Source organism: Macrobrachium rosenbergii, chromosome 5 (assembly GCF_040412425.1).
Source record: "Macrobrachium rosenbergii isolate ZJJX-2024 chromosome 5, ASM4041242v1, whole genome shotgun sequence".
NCBI classification, from domain to species: Eukaryota; Metazoa; Arthropoda; class Malacostraca; order Decapoda; family Palaemonidae; genus Macrobrachium; species Macrobrachium rosenbergii.
The window spans coordinates 59315485-59334257 of NC_089745.1; the positions used below are offsets into that span (position 1 = coordinate 59315485).

At 35.9% G+C, this 18773-nt stretch overlaps 1 protein-coding gene across 1 annotated transcript; it reads right to left on the reverse strand.

Moving 5' to 3' along the window:
- Positions 1-1902: 1902 nt before the first annotated feature.
- On the reverse strand, positions 1903-18534 carry LOC136838941 (uncharacterized). Its single transcript, XM_067104636.1, has 5 exons — positions 18436-18534; positions 14421-14654; positions 10437-10572; positions 10183-10314; positions 1903-2361 (listed from the first exon to the last, which is right to left on the reverse strand). Exons 1-5 carry the CDS (start codon positions 18532-18534, stop codon positions 2291-2293), a joined length of 672 nt encoding a protein of 223 aa, XP_066960737.1. The 3' UTR covers positions 1903-2290.
- Between the last annotated feature and the right edge of the window lie 239 nt (positions 18535-18773).

The window sequence follows — 18773 nt, forward strand, 5'->3', positions numbered from 1 at the left end:
TTACTGAACGTTTATGTTGTATTATTCTCTGGGGGAGTGATTTACCTGTAAAACCGATGTAGGATTGGTCAAAGTTGAGGCAAGTCCCCAAATACACAGGAGTGTACGAAATCCCTTGCCTCGACGTTGGATGCAAACAGCAGAGTAACTTTGTCCTTGAGCTTGAATAAGGACCCCATGGTGCAAGGATTTTTTGGGATTAATTTTAGATTCAAGGCAGGCAGTTCTTTCTAAAATTGTACAAAAATGAAAATGTTTGCAATGTTCCCTTACCTATATGAAGGTAATTTTAGGAAAAAATGTCTAAATTTATTCAGAAAGAACTGCCTGCCTTGAATCTAAAATTAATCCCAAAAAGATCAAGACATAATCGCAAGGGTCGATTAAAAATCACAAAAGAACCTCAAGTTGTTGTTGTTTTAGATTTAGCTGGCCTTGTGCCAGCGCGGGCTCTTGCTCCTAGAGCAGCCCGTAATATAAAACCTCAAGCCTGTGCTCCCATTTAAGTACTCCTGGAAGCCGAAAGTTGCCATGGACTGCAAAAATTAGTTTATCAAAAATCGACTTTTTACGAACTAATATGAAACCCCCGATTTTTTTAGCGAATGCATTCCAGGCAACTTGCCTGATTTTAACTAATAACGTCTCTGTGACTTGATGCTCTTATCAGAGAATATCAATTCGGGTTGATGACCCTCAGGTGTTGTGTGGAGCCTTCAGATTAGTGACCACGAACACATATTGATTGCTGGTAAAATTGTTCAACTTCAAGACTTCATATCTCGAAAAGAAGAATTGCTAGAGACAGGCTCTTGGTACAGTTAAAAACTTCAGAGATCGGCTAATTCATATATCATGAAGTTTATTTTTTTCCGTTGGGAAAACAATATTTTTGAAATGAGGATACTTTTGATCAAACTTTCAGTAACTTTGTCGTCCAGTACTGTACCATGTGGCACCCATATTAAGCTTTTTTTTTTTTTTTTGCTAACTTTAGAGGTACTGTGGAAATTATTAAGTTCTCTTTTTTTTAGTCTTGGGGCCTGTGCTTGTGATGTGTCGGTCTGGTGCTAGAGTTGCCACATGCAAAGCTCTTTAGGTGGAGCAATGTCTAGAAAGAGTTAACCTCTTATTCAGGTCCTCATTTCACACACTACTGTAGTGCTTGACGCTGGCTGCGTCTCCCACTGGCCCCGAGTCAAAAGTAACCTTCAATTTCCAATAAAAGAAATTTACGTTGCCTGACACGGGCTACACAGTACACACTTTCTCTCTCTCTCTCTCTCTCTCGGAAGTAAATTCTATAGGATGTCGTTAGGAATGGATTTTCAGATCCCTTAGAATTCCGTCACTTCAAACTCTTTTTGCTTTGACAGGACAGTTAATCTTACGAGTGAATAGACCGACAGATTGTGTGTGTGTGTGTGTGTGTGTATATATATATATATATATATATATATATATATATATATATATATATATATATATATATATATATATATATATATATCCTTAAAAAATCACAGTAGATGCACGTGACTTCAGTGTATAAGCGAATCCCAAAGGAAAAGACAGGCAGAAGTTCAGTAGTACCAAGCGCTTTCACGTTTATTGACGCATCGTCGGGGCACAAACGTCTCTGTGACTTGATGCCCCGACGATGCGTCAATAAACGTGAAAGCTCTGGTACTACTGAACTTCTGCCTGTCTTTTTCCTTTGGGATTATATATATATATATATATATATATATATATATATATATATATATATATATATATATATATATATATATATATATATGTATATATATATATATATATATATATATATATATATATATATATATATACTAGGTTTTACCAGATCTAGCAGATTCTTAGGTTTTCACAAAAAAGTACGTCTCCACGCTTTACAATTTATTCAACAGATGTAGGAAAATCCAAGAAAACAAAAACAAAATGGTACAATAAGCTAACGCTTAAGTAAAAGTGAAATATATGAAATAGCACAGTCCAGACGAGTTCAGTCCTTAATAATCACAGTGATGAACCCCTGTACAAATGAAATTTAAATTAAACTGAATTATATCAAAACCACACAATTCACACACTATTTCTATTACCGGTAGCCCTAGGAATAAACCTTGATACAAAGTGGAATTGTTTCAAATCAGCAAGCGTGCCCGAAAGATTCAAACGAGCTCCAAACCTTGCCAAATCGTTTGATAGAGTATGTGTTAATGCACAGCAGAGGAAAGACTGAATTCATTGAACTCCCTCAGCTCACGGCTTATCCTCGCTGGCCGAGTCCTCTGTTCTGCGAGACTGTAATCGGCAGCTTCCCTCCACTCGTGTATATTTCTGTGTTTGAGAGAAAAGGGGCGAAATTAGGCAACAGAATCGGCCATGTGTTTTGTAGGGGACCAGGGAAAGCGAAAAAGCAGGGGTAAAAGGACAGGGAAATGTTAGGAAAGACTAGTTTTCTCGACACACCCCCTTGCATGGGCGATATAAACGTGATATAGAGCATGAACTCAGTATATGGCCACAAGGAAATTGAAGCAGCAGAGTACAAGATCTTTCACCTTTATTTTATGGCATTTTACATCAGAGTACATACAATGAAACAACAGAGCAAACTCGGTTTTATCAACAACAGCTAATTATGTGAAGGGGTACGACCATTTTAATTCTTACAAAGGTCATTACTTTTAAGTTAAGTAACAGCCATCTAGGATTGACTCAGGTGACTAGATAACCAAGGAGAAGCAAAAGACATTGACACGGATAACAGATCCTTTATTTGCTCTTTTAAACCTCCTTCAAATATCTTGTGCGGGAGGGAGTCAAGAGTGTGCTGACCTGGACTTTGATTATTTTTATTTTTATTTGACAGCTGTATCAATGCAGAGCCTATGAGGTTTCTGGAAATAATATTTTTACATCTTGTTATGAAACTCCTGTGGGAGTTTCATAACAAGATGTAAAAAAAGCTTTCTACTTTTGGCTCAATGGAATTAATCACAGTGGGATTTTACAATGCTGTTACTCTGTTGAGGACAGCGTCTTATAAGTAATTTTTTTTTTCAGGGTTACCATATGTAAAGATTACATTTACAATTAATATTTTCGACATAAGTCAATACCTATATTCCTAATGGTCTGTAGTTCATTAACCAGTAATTCAGGACTGACAACACATAATGCTTGTAGGAACATTGAAGAGAATTCGGAGATTTCCATATTAATATGATGTCCAGAAAAATAAAGCATATGCTAAATTATTTGTTGCTTTTCTACATATTTACACTATGTATTTACACTAAATTTACACTGAAATTATTTGCATGTGATAACTGCCTAAAAAGGACAAGCAACCATAAATAAACCAGGCCTTCACACTGAGGATATCATTTATTTGTTAGGTTTGATGTATAATTAAAGTATATGACATATCGTCTTACTTACTAAAATTTGAACTTGAATAAAACTGAAGCCCATAATATTAACAAATAATGAAATATAAATGAAAGTGTAAGGAAAAAACAGAAACAAAACAAAGTTGAAAATAACGAGTGTATACTATAAAAAGAGGCAAAGATAACTTTGAAGTCAATAAAAAAATGATACTTTAATTGATATTGTAATATAAAATTAAAGCAGAATTGCATCATCACTAGTAGAAGAAATGAATTATCCTAAGGTGTTTCCCGTTTTTCTTTATAATCACAAGCCAGTTCCTTTGTTACATAAACCATATACAATATCATCATAGTCTAGGGCCAAACTGCATCAATTTTCGCTGAAAATACGAGTCTCGAAAGGGGAAATATCTCTTGAACTGGACATCAAAACCAGCGGGAACCGTATCTTACATAATTATCTCAGAACATGTTGCCAACAAGTTAACAAATAAACGGTGACAAATTTTTCCAGTTTTTGCGGGAAAAAATCATCTGACATCATAATAAATTTTAAATCATAAAGACGATAATTTTCAACATTATTATACACGTAAGGAATCAGGTCAGCTATTCACTTCCTAAAATTTAATACATCCGGAGTAAATCTTTCTGTTCTTAGTCAGGATTCTGGCTAAGGAGGTCAGTCGAAGATCGCATACCTGTCATGTGGACATACAGGATACAAACTGTATGAGATACGACCAGTATTGATTATATAATTGTATAGATTTTTTAGTAAATCTCAAAGGCAAATGCGCAATGAAGGAGATAACTATCTGATTACCAATAGGTCACAAATTAGTCTGAAGCCTATAAGACAACAGAACTATTCCCATAGGAATCCAAGCACAGATCTAATATCATTCAGCTTAACTTCTAATTAATTCCATTATATAGCTTACCATCAAAATTAAGTTTGGCATTTACATTGGTAAGTTCTAAGTATTTCGATAGGTTAGGTTTGTCAAATCCAAAATTTGATATATGGTCCTCACATATAGCATGTCTTTACATAGATTTATAAAAGAGGAATGCATGTCGTAAGTACCGAATACTACTCAGTGAGAGTATTTAGGGGTAATAAACATGACGTGTCTTCGGAAGACTATTCAAACCACTTGTTGAATTCTTCAAACAGACAAACTGTTGAACAGCAGTCCATAATTTTGTCCTCTGACCACGTCACCGTTCTGTATAATTCCGTAGCTTTAGAGTGTGAGTAGTTATAAGCACATAATTCATTTTATCATCAAAATTAAACCATTTTTCTTGTTTATATAACTAATGAACTGTGTGGATAACACTAACTGTAATTTTACAAAAATTTACACACGACGTTACGTTTATTATACTACTGATGGGTTTTGTCATTACTTCGAAGGTGACCGCGGAAGATATGCTAGGCTCCGGTGACACATAAGGCACTCGAACATTCGTTGGGCAGGGGGCAGGGCAAAGTACTCGCTGAAAACTTGAGAGGCGCCATCCAATAAGGCCATTCAAATGAAGTATTGTATAGGGTAATGATGTAAACATCACACTGGATAAATGTGATGTGTTTATTGCTTTATCAGTATGATATGTTCCTTTCAGTTTTATTCCTGAAGCCTTTTTTGGGCTTCGTGCCGTCTAGAGCGAATTCATTTCATGCAGAAACTTGCCGACCTATCTCACAGCGTGCAGCTGAAACACTCTACTAGGCCTACCACGGAGATGTTTCTCTAAAATGATAATTTTGAAATTGCTGCTTTGGAAGAGAGAACTTTGTTTGAAATGCTAATAATGGGATAGAAGTTTTAATAGCCAAACTACTAAATGAAATGCCCATCGCGAAACCGCCAGGCGCTAAGTCTTCGCATTACTGCCTGAAAACTCTACTCCCTGAAAACGGTAACAAAGTTTAATTTATAAGTTTCCTGACTCCAAAATCAGCTCTTAAAAACAAGCAGTAAGCCTTGTGCTTCCATATTATGTGGGAAACAGTTTACATTCCTATTTTTGGTGATTTTTGGTAAAATTTTAATGCAATGAACGTACTTTTTCCATTTCTTTGTTTCCAAAACGTTACTTAAAGGCTCTCGGAACGTTAAGGATAAGGTTGATTCAGTTAATGGAAGTGAGAAGAAATGGTGACTAAAACATTAATTAACATATCACGTTTTCCAGCTCCTATTGATTTTGAAGCAGTGGCACTGGAATTGTCAATGGAGTTACATTTTTTAAAATATAAGCTTCTAAGACTATCATTTAAAACTTATGGTTTACTTTGCCCTCTCCCATTGCAATATATACCAAACGTCACTGACTCTGTTTAAATAAAGTGATCATTTAAATATAATATTCAGTATCAATGTCTTGCCTTGGAACATTTGTTTAACGTAACTCATTATTCCTGAGTGTTTATGTTTTCACTTTCACAATAACACGAACTTCACTAAAAATTCAGTATCTACTTATTATTTGTCATCTTTCAGGTCGATGTTAGACATCTTAACACCGCTAGGGAATTTTCATGGGAGATGACCTTGTGTATCACCTAATTCACTGAAAGTTCCCAAGACTTCCATATGTGCTGTTTTCACTGGTGTGTGAACACGAAGATTCCCGAATAAGTGGCGAAGGAGGAACAAGAGGAACAGGCGGCTGTTGTTCTAGAGGAAGGGCGGCTTCTCCGAGATCGCGTGGCCTGTAACTCAGGTAGTCTTCAGCCTCTTCGTAGATCATCTCATCTTTTCGGGCAGGTGGGTTTCCTGGCCTCACTTTGGGTTGTAAAAAAAAATTGCCTCCTAAATAACAGCCCAAGATTGTAAAGAAATTTGTAGACACCATACTGACAGCATAAATTAGCCAGAATCTTAGATGAAGACCTTGTTATTGAAACCTTATTACTTAGTCTGAGAATATAAAACAGCTGACAGAAAGACTGATGGAGGAAGAATAGTGTCGGTGTAGACATAGGAAACTGAATTTGGATCAAGTTTTAGTTTTCTGCAAAAGAAAACTGTTGAGATGACTATTTGCCTCTCAGTCGCACTTTTCTGTCCGGCCTCAGATCTTAAAAACTACTAAGGCTAGAGGGCTGTAACTTGGTATGTTGATCATCCACCCTCCAATCATCAAACATACCAAATTACAGCCCTCTAGCCTCACTAGTTTTTACTTTATCTAAGGTTAAAGTTAGCCATGATCGTGCTTCTAGCACTGCTGTAGGTGCCAACAACACAGGCCACCACCGGGCTGCGGCTGAGAGTTTCATGGGCCGTGGCTGAGAGTTTCATATAGCATTATACGCTGTACAGAACACTCGATTGCGTCAAAGAAACTTCGGCGCATATTTTACTTGTTTTTTATTGAAACGAGGAACAAGAAATAACATGAAAACCCAGAACAGAACTGTTGCCCGTAAGCTTGGATTTCGGTATCAAATGGTCACTGTGATTGGATATCATCAATAATAACGGGCGAAATTTAAAGGAGCTCTGTATGGGGCTCATATGATGATAAACGCATACAAAGAACTTCATTTTTAAACACAGAGACCTCCAGTTGTCGTATTTGTAATACTAAACATAAGTAATGTGGTCATCCGAACTGCCAACTCAAAATCTATTGTGCCAACAGTTGGGCGCATTTCCACAATTACAAGAGCGGTGTCTAGTTTGTGCTCACCGTTGATAGACAGGCAGGGATGATACATTCGACAAGAGGGGTTCGTGTTGGCTCATTTCACTTTCAGTAAATATTCTTAAGAACACCTGAGAAAAGTGACTTGATATTCTCAATGAGCGGGGATGTAACTTAGCTTGAGCCAACAATTATCATTTCAAGTATCGGTTCGTAATGCTGAGCAGCAACCGAAAGGAATACTGAACAGACGAATAACCATTTCGAAACGGCGTAATGAATGGTTTAAATGTTATCAGTTACAAAGTTCAGAAAGTTTTTTTTTTTTTTTTTGCTGTAAGATCTTGCTCATTCCAAACATCTCATAAGTGACTGTAGGAGTGGACAATCAGAAATCTGCTTACAGGCAATTTACAGAAGAGTAATAGCATAAAACACCATAAAAGTCAAACTTTAATGTTGTTTACTTTGACTTGCTGATGAAATAGTCAGGCAGTCAGTTTAGCGTGCAAAAAAATAAGTTTTTCCATAATGTGATGGAATTAAAAGCTATTTCTCTCTCTCTCTCTCTCTCTCTCTTAGGTACACGCATACACAAACTTATATACAATATAATCAGCTTATGTATTTGAATTCGTGTATATATATATATATATATATATATATATATATATATATATATATATATATATATATATAATCAGAAAGCTACAAACGTCCTTTAATATCAATTCGCTCTACCTCGGAAATAATATATTTTCATATATGTTACCGAAGGGGAATTTTTAGTTGATAATAAGTACGCCGTCCCGTGGGCTCAGACCAACGAAGGACAGGAACTCAGGACTACAGGGACGCATTAACCAGTCGGCCACAAGAGGGTATAAGTGGATATCGGCTCCATCAACTCACCCGTCGAACTCCGGTGTTTTGCATTTGGAGACGATATCCACCTCTGCCATGTTGACCGTGTAATGCGTTTGTCGCACGCAGCCATATTATGACTTTTATCACATCACCGTGATTGATATACAATCGAAAGCTACAAACGTCCTTTAATATCCAATTCGCTCTACCTCGGAAATAATATATTTTCATATATGATACCGAAGGGGAATATTTTTTTTAGTCGATAATAAGTGCGCCGTCCCGTGGGCTCGAACCAACGAAGGACAGGAACTCAGGACTACAGGGACACATTAACCCAGTTGGCCACAAGAGAGGTATAAGTGGATATCGGCTCCCATCAACTCACCCGTCGAACTCAGGTGTTTTGCATTTGGAGACGATATCCACCCACCTCTGCCATGTTGACCGTGTAACGGGACGGCGTACTTATTATCAACTAAAAAAAATTCCCCTTCGGTAACATATATAAAAATATATTATTTCCGTGGTAGAGCGAATTGATATTAAAGGACGTTTGTAGCTTTCTGATTGTATATGAATCACGGTGATGTGATAAAAAAGTCATAATATGGCTGCGTCGACAAACGATTACACGGTCAACATGGCAGGGTGGGTGGATATCGTCTCCAAATGCAAAACACCTGAGTTCGACGGGTGAGTTGATGGGAGCCGATATCCACTTATACCTCTCTTGTGGCCGACTGGGTTAATGCATCCCTGTAGTCCTGAGTTCCTGTCCTTCGTTGGTTCGAGCCCACGGACGGCGTTATTATCAACTAAAAAAAAATCCCTTTTGGTAACATATATGAAAATATATTATTTCCGTGGTAGAGCGAATTGGATATTAAAGGACGTTTGTAGCTTTCTGATTGTATATGAATCACGGTGATGTGATAAAAAGTCATAATATGGCTGCGTATGATCAACGCATTACACCAACATGGCAGAGGTCGGTGGATATCGTCTCCAAATGCAAAACACCTGAGTTCGACGGGTGAGTTGATGGGAGCGATATCCACTTATATACCTCTCTTGTGGCCGACTGGGTTAATGTTGACCTGAGTTCCTGTCCTTCGTTGGTTCGAGCCCACGGGACGGCGTGCCTTTATTATCAACTAAAAAAATTCCCCTTCGGTAACATATATGAAAATATATTATTTCCGAGGTAGAGCGAATTGGATATTAAAGGACGTTTGTAGCTTTCTGATTGTATATGAATCACGGTGATGTGATAAAAAGTCATAATATGGCTGCGTGCGACAAACGCATTACACGGTCAACATGGCAGAGGTGGGTGGATATCGTCTCCAAATGCAAAACACCTGAGTTCGACGGGTGAGTTGATGGGAGCCGATATCCACTTATACCTCTCTTGTGGCCGACTGGGTTAATGCGTCCCTGTAGTCCTGAGTTCCTGTCCTTCGTTGGTTCGAGCCCACGGGACGGCGTACTTATTATCAACTAAAAATTCCCCTTCGGTAACATATATGAAAATATATTATTTCCGAGGTAGAGCGAATTGGATATTAAAGGACGTTTGTAGCTTTCTGATTGTATATGAATCACGGTGATGTGATAAAAAGTCATAATATGGCTGCCTGCGACAAACGCATTACATGGTCAACATGGCAGAGGTGGGTGGATATCGTCTCCAAATGCAAAACACCTGAGTTCGACGGGTGAGTTGATGGGAGCCGATATCCACTTATATCTCTCTTGTGGCCGACTGGGTTAATGCGTCCCTGTAGTCCTGAGTTCCTGTCCTTCGTTGGTTCGAGCCCACGGGACGGCGTACTTATTATCAACTAAAAAAAAAGTTCCCCTTCGGTAACATATATGAAAATATATTATTTCCGAGGTAGAGCGAATTGGATATTAAAGGACGTTTGTAGCTTTCTGATTGTATATGAATCACGGTGATGTGATAAAAAAGTCATATATATATATATATATATATATATATATATATATATATATATATATATATATATATATATATATATATTCATATATATATATATATATATATATATATATGTATATATATACATATATATATATATATATATATATATATATATATATATATATATATACATATACATATACTGTACATATGTATATATATAATATTAGTTTGTCAGTATGAGAATGTAGGTGCACTATTAATTATATTTTCCCTCACCTGCCTTGTTCCTGTTACGTGTAGCCTTGCATTTAGCCTTGCATTTCAGAACAAGATCGACGGCAATGTAGCAGAGTGCCAGACTAGCTACAACCAGGAGACACTGCGCCAGTAGAGTGTTTCTGAAAAAGACTGTTATGTGGAACATAAATGTTATGAAAAATAACTTTGTACGAGACTACGTCCATCTACACAAAAAGACGGAGCATTCGAATATTACCATTAAATGAAAACAGTTTTTTCCTTGTTTTTACCCGAGTGGTTCACGTTGTGTAATTCGAAATCTCCAGGTGCAGTAAGTGTAACATATTGTGGAGGAGAAATGTCTTTGGTCGTTGTCCACTCCTTGAAGCCAGGGATGTCGATGGAAAATTTACGCCCCTCTGATCCCTGTGAAGAAAGTCGAGACCTTAATTGCTGTGGGACATAATAAAAGTAAAGTTACCAATGATGGTGACACAATTACCTCCTCAATTGACAATGGCCTGCCTCATCGGTTATCGGCATACACGCACCCACTCACACACACACCCATATACTGTGTTTATATATATATATATATATATATATATATATATATATATATATATATATATATATATGTATATATATATATATATATTATAAAATCCACATCAAAAGGTGAGTGAAGACCGGGACTTTGGACAAGTACTTTTGTAGTTTATTCTACATTTTTAAGTTCATACTGAATACAAAAGAAGTTGACAGAGCCTCATATACAAAAACAGAAGGGGGTTGGGGTTAGAGTTTGTTAATCTGTATACAATATTGTTTGAATTGGGCGGGCTGTCCTTAATACTTTTAGAAATAAACTAATTAAGAACACCAAGCCCAATTCAAACAATATTGTATACAGTATTCCTTGCAAAGAATGTATAAGATTTATATTGGTCAAACATCAAAAGGACTAAAAGTAAGAAGCTCCCAACACAAATATATCATTTCAAGAGGCTTATCAAATAATGGCATTGCACATTATTGGCTTGAGACAGGCCATGCAGTGAGCTGGGATAAGTCGACGATAATCTACAAGGTCAACGACCATCAGAAAAGGAATCTGCTAGAAACTGTGTTTATTGAAGCTACGTCCACCAGGAATGTTAATCTCCACCCTGGATTGTCCCTTGATACTTTGTCCCTGTCTTTTTTGTTTGCAGAACATGCTGCCCAGATTAACAAACTGTAACCCCGCCCCCACTTCTATTTTTGTATATAAGGCTCTGTCAACTTTTTTTGTATTCTGTATGAACTTGAAAATGTTGAATAAACTACGAAAGTACTTGGCAAAAGTCCCAGTTTTCACTCACCTTCTGACATGGATTTTATAATATTCTCAAGCACGTGTCCCTTCGTGCCGCATTGATATATATTGGATATATATATATATATATATGTATATATATATATACATATACATATATATATATGTGTGTGTGTGTGTGTGTGTGTGTGTGTGTCAGTATATATATATATATATATATATATATATATATATATATATATATATATATATATATATATATATATATATATATATATATATCAATGCAGGGGGACACGTGCTTGAGAATATTATAAAATCCACGTCAGAAGGTGAGTGAAAACTGGGACTTTGAACAAGTACATATATAGTATATATATTCATAGGAACACGAGGTTTCAAGCATTTGGACATTTTCAAAGGAGCTAGAGCATAAAATATTGCAGTGAATATGATGGGGACTTTTTGTTGTCTTTTAAACTGTTACTATCAACACTCCTGCAAATCTATGAATTTTACGAATTTCATTTAAAGTAAATTTATCAAGTTTATACATTTCTAGGCTGATATTCACAGTCTTACAGAAATTTTTGCTTATAAAACCAGATTCGATTTATCTATCTAACATTAAGAATCATGAAAAAACTGTCCTGTTATCCTTTGCACGTCTTACACATTTTTAATGGTGTTCACATGAATCACTTGAAATGTAATATACACACTTTTTAAGCAAATGTGAAACATCCTCAAAGTTAATACAACATGGCATTAAAGGTTAGTTTTTGTTTTATGTTTTTCTTTTGTTTCCATCGCAAAAGTCTTTTGCTTGGTACGGGGAGGGAAGGCTATTTCCATTTTTCGGCTATAATCCTAAATACATCTATTTCATCATCAGTATATTCAGGGTTGCATATCCTGAAAACATTGATTCGATCATTAATTTCTTAACCTTATCGTTTTGGCCCAAATAAAATGTACACACGCATTAATACTTTAAGGAATTTTCTGCACGCTGTATCTAAACTCATCTTCTGCGTATGAGTCAGTACCAAAGCGGTCACAAATCAAAAGAGTGCAAATCAGAAAAAGAATGCAAAGGAGTAACAGAGAGAAAATGCAAAATACTTCCGGGGTTCTTATACTTTCGTAGAACATTTTTAAACAATTTAATTAATATTGTCTTTTTCCTAGAAAAAATAAAACATGTAAATTCTGAAGTAAAGTATTTTTTTATTCCTTCACCAGACACCCTGTGTATTCGGTAACCCAAAAAGGAAAAGCTAAAATCCTTTTCGTCTCTGTGTTAGAGTTTATCGATGGCTCCAGTTCATTCAGAAAGTCAGAGAACTTATTGACATTTTCGTTATCCATCCAGAAATATTTGTCGTTTATGTATTTGATGCACTTTTGGTTTTCTGAGATTTCCCATGGCAATACCGTAATTTTAAAAATATTTCCTGTTGAATTCAAATTTACAGTATTCGAGCCACAACAGTGAATTTAAGATTTAAGTAATCACTTAAGTTTAAAAAAAAAGCATTATGTGTATGCAGCCCTGATTATATTGGTGATACAACAGATGTAATTTGAAATATAAATAAGAAATTAAGCTATCCTGATAATGCATTAGACATGCATTGAAATGGGGAAAGACTTAATTCGGTAATTGCAAGACAGAAACATGAAACACAAAAACTTACTTTTAATGCCATGTAGTAGTAACCGTAAAGATTCTTTATCTGGTTAAAGACTGTATTCTTACGAACAACAGCACACTGAAAAAAAAAATCTTGTAACGCTTCTGACCAAACTAAAGGCAGCGTATATGAAAGTGTACTTTGGTGAAACTGGTAAATCACTGGAAAAGAGAATTCAGCGGTATAAAACACGTGTGAACGGAAAACAGATGTGAACATGGAGAACAGAATTGGACAGTTTTTGTTCATGTTAGAAAAACATAAAAGAATCATGTTTATGAATTGGAATAGGCGCTAAAATTGACTTTAATATATATATATATATATATATATATATATATATATATATATATATATATATATATAAACCTAACAGATATAACAGCTATATATAAGAAATAATATATATATATATATATAAATATAATATAAGCTATATATATATGTCTATATAATATACCATGTCCTCCGTTCATATATATATATATATATATATATATATATATATATATATATATATATATATATATATATATATATATATATATATATCAGTATATATATATACAGTATATATAACTGAAGAGCAGACAATGTCACTTTTTCTTGTACTTTCTACAATGTGCCACCCAAGGCATTGCCTCTTAATGGGTAGAAATGGCCAGAATAATCATACCGGAGGATTGATCAATAAAGTTAATGGAAGAGGCAGCCTCATCACAATTCTATAAAACAGATATACATCAAAGCTGTAGTACAAGGTCAAGGGAAATTCGGCTTCACATATTTTGTTTAAATAATTTGGGGTTAACTTAAAAAAATATGTTGGTCATTTGTATGAAAACTTAGACTATGATTAGCGGGGTGGGGGTGGGGTAAGTCCTAAATAAAAAGAAACATATACCCACATTTTAATACACTGATTGAAAACGGAAGTTATTCCAAGCACAGGTTCCCAAGAAGGCATACTTGTGAAATTAGGTTTCTTTGGGTAGAAGTCGTGATATTGAGAAAAGAGGGCATGTGCTCCTTAAGCAGGATGGTACCGATAAGAAAAAGCCCTCACTGTTTCCTCTGACTGAGCTCCTGTATATAGCCAGACTTATCTCATTCTTGAGTTTTGAGGCGATCCTTTCACCAACTTTGTGGCATAGCTATTTATGTCACATTTCCTTTTGACGAAACTATTGTTGCCTATCTATGTTTGCCTTTCGCACAGAAATGGAAGCCTAACAGAAATAGAAGCAGAGCGAACTTACCACCCGCAAATCCATTCGATGCCAAGTGTTTGTCGAGAGGTTGCCGAGAGGAAAAGTCTCTACATCCTTTCTGGTTCTTAATTGAGCGTCTTCTATTTCGACACTGAACTCATCATCAGGGCTGCCGTGCATGAACCAAAGGGTGACGTTTGATATCATGCGTATAGTCCATTGTCTAGTTGTTATAACTTCTGAGGCCATGGATGTGCTGAATGAAAATTGATTGTCGTTGATCTGAAAAGTAGCAAGTTTAGTGGTCACTCTTGTATAAGGTAATGACGGGCCATATTTAAACGCCTGTAAAAGCAAAAGTATGTCTAGCGTACTTGGTCAAAAGAGATTGTAGGGAGGGTGAAGCAGTGATGACAGAAGTGCTTTCCACATTTTGCAAATTGGCATTTAGGGACTTCCTTGTGTCTCTTAAAAAGAAGTCTTTATGAGATACATATCTTCTCATAACTGAGTACAATGTTGTACTCAAAATATTGCTAGAAACAGCATATGAACACATTAATTATGACATTGTGACACATCTTTCCTCGCGTGTTGCCAAATCAGCGTTCACCCTTGGGGGATGGTGAGGTGGAAAACAATGATACAGTTTTGGGTCAGTAGACCTGGGTCAATCTTTTTCATTAAAGGGCATCCGTACGTTACTTTCGTGACAAACTTTGGCAGTATGCAAAATTTAGGAAAACCACCCCTCTCCCAAAAAACCTTAATCAACTAAAGGAGATGAACGACCGTTGCAAATAAAGAAAAAGATGTAGATTATGTGAAGAAATACAGTCGAAAATTATGAATCAAATGACATAATATTGTTATTCGTTAAAGGAAAGAGAGGGTTAACTGGAATTAGTTAATATTTGAATTTGATTTAATTTTTGCGCACGTACAGTATCTTCATGTCTGATATAACTTATCGTTTTCAAAAGAAGCGTGAATTCTAAACTCTGCAATTCATGAGAAACAGAAAACAGGGAAACATCACAGAGGATAATAAGAGATCAAGGTCGAAGGAAAGGGTCTCTATAGTCCGCGAGTTTCCTTCGAGAAACCGAAATATGTCAACACTTTCAGGTGACCCGGGGGCCTCCTTTTTGAATGACTTCGTTGGTTCACCTACAGCTGTTTTCTTTTTAAATTAACACCACGTGGCTTAATTTCAAAGAAGCCAGATCATCAATTCTGAAGTTACGTTGAAAAGAATTAAGTTCACTAAAGAAGAAAAAGCTGTTATTTAGAGGAAAACAACAAATATCCTCTATGTAGTAATTGAAGATCAATTATTATTGGAGAATATATTAATGAGGTGGATTACTGCTTCTGCAAAATAGCTGTGATTAAAGTTCAAATGTTAAAAAGTCCATAATAGATGGTTAAAATATAGACCTAAGAAACTGAATTTCAGTTGCCAAATTTTCTTTTTATCTGACTTTATTACTTATGTATTAAGCCACAAATGTCGTTTAATACCCAATTCACGCCACTTCGGGAATATCTCCGATGGGGAATGATCGCCGGAGGGGAATTATAAGTGATAAATGGATCGGTACCGCCAGGTCTCGATCCCTCGACACAGTACCTTCCAACGACTGCAGTCGACGGTAACCACTGAGCCATCAAGAGAGGTATAAGTTAACGCCGAATCTGCCCCACTTGTTTACCGTCGAGAGCGGGGAAATTGTACTTAGCTTTGGTATTCCACCTCCACCATGATAGCTAATTGGCATATGCTTGTAGCACGCAGCTCATTTTATCAATTTTTTATCACATCACCGTTGGAGGGTACTGTGTCGAGGGATCGAGACCCGGCGGTACCGATCCATCTATCACTTATAATTCCACTTCGGTGATCATTCCTCATCGGGGATATTCCCGAAGTAGCGTGAATTGGATATTAAAGGACATTTGTAGCTTAATGACTATATATAAATCACAGTGATGTGATAAAATTCATATCTATATATATATATATATATATATATATATATATATATATATATATATATATATATACATATATATATATATATATATATATACAGTATATATATATATATATATATATATATATATATATACTGTATATATATATATATACATATACAGTATATATATGACTATATGTATATATATATATATATATATGCATGTGTGTGTATATAAGAATATTTGTGCTTTCGTATACGAATATCAATTCTTTTATGACTAGTGATAAAAAGCAGGATAATGGAATTCTGAAGTTAGCATCAAAATACGTGGTATTGAACCAGTATATTGAACAGATAAAAATAGAAGTGAAATATAAAAAAGAGAGGAAATGAGAAATACCATTTGGTCACATGGGAAATCGCTCATATGGTTTAAGACCACGAAGTGCAACAGGATGGTGTATTTTTATGTTTTAACAGGATGTTAATCACAGGATGGTCAGCAGCTGTTTTAGTTTTAACATTACTCATGAGTTTGATATTTTAGAAATTATAATTGCATTGCAGATATGCAAGACCAGATAAGACTGGAACAATGTTTCCAGTGCCGCCTTGACGTGACTCTACTAAACAAGTAAAAAATGCGCCGAAGTTTCTTCGGCACAATCGAGTTTTCTGTACAGCGCATAATGCTGTATGAAACTCTCAGCCACGGCCCATGAAATTCTCAGCCGCGGCTCATGAATCTTAAAGTCACGTCCTGGTAGTGGTATGTGTTGTTGACACCTATAGCGGTGCCAGACGCGCGATCATGGCTAACTTTAACTTTTAATAAAATAAAAACTACTGAAGCTAGAGGGCTGCAATTTGGCATGATTGATATTGCAGGGTGGATGACCAACATACCAATTTGCAACCCTCTGGCCTCAGTAGTTTTTGGGATCTGAGGGCGGACAGACAGACAAATAGCCATCCCAACAGAAAACTAAAACTGTTAATTTATTGATGACCATCAGTTCTCTACAATTCAGTGTGCATTGATGATGCTTTATCTTAGGGTCCCTGGTTATGAGCATTTGGTAGCACTTTCTGTCGCCTTCGACTCCAAGTTTTCTCTCTCGGATCAGTTCGGAATGCGCCGAGTATCTCGGCATTGTTCGTAAGACACTTTTTATCCACGGAGATGATTGCATTTATGACATATTCTCATGATGCTTTCTTATGCTGGCTCTTTTCTGTTCCTCGTAAGTCAGCCTATTTGGAATCTTTATATGAGTGTCGGTTTTTAAGATCAATGAAGTGACAGGAATATATGCATGTGCTGATGTGCAGAAAAGCTTTCTGTGAAAATATGAAACAGGCTGGCGGCCAAGAAGTTTGTTTTCCTGGAAGAGTAATGGCAAATTGAATGTGCTTAATAAATATATCTGAGATGAGAAGCACGGACGATAAAGAGCTAAAACAACACTTTTCTCATGTCATTGCAAGTTATAATTAACATTCACAAAAACACGTTTTTCAAAGTTAGAAATAATAACTTCGTAAGTGACTGAGTGATATACACAAACGAGTAGGTAATTGTGCATTCACACATTAGCAAAATGTACAATGTAGATTTTTGCTGTAAAGTCTCCATCGTTAACCATCTACAACCCGAGGTCCTTTAAGTATACTCGGAGACACAATACAGTATATTTAAAGGACCTTGCTACAACCCAGTTCCCCTTGTCAACCGACCCTTTTGACCTGAGCCGTTAATATCAGGGCCCAGTTATACCTGGAGTAGGTCCTGGGTCATTAAAATCTCTTGGAACTATTATTCTAACACTTTTTAATTACGATATCTTGTAAACAAATCAGATTTTGCATTTAAGCAAGAATTTAACAAGCTGCTGCACAATATCCTTCTAGAGTTCAAGAAATTTAATAGGTAACTGGGAAATGTTGGTACTTTTTCATTACCAATAACATTTCAAAATAACAGCTGTAGATAATTAACAAGATCAACTGCTAACAGCAAATAAACTCCTTTCAGAAAAAAACATTCATCCTGAGAGAGGGAGAGAGAAAGAGATTCTTACCGTTGACCTTGGTGAGAGAACGAGTCGTCCACTACTGCTGAAACCAAATGCTGTTTTTCTCAGATTAAAAATCGGCAGGATGTGACGTGATGACGACATTATGATACTTGACATATAAAAACAAGGACACAAATGATATACACAAATAAATCTTTAAAACTGAAAATAAGAAGGAATAAAAAATAATAACTGTTTCAGTACAAATGTCACACACGAGAAATGAGCAATGGCAAGGTAGCCTGAGTTTACTGGGAATTGTGCAGCAGATAAAATAATTTTTTCACTAAAATACTTCAGTTAGTGATACAGGCATGAAATTTGGTACATATCGTCTCCAT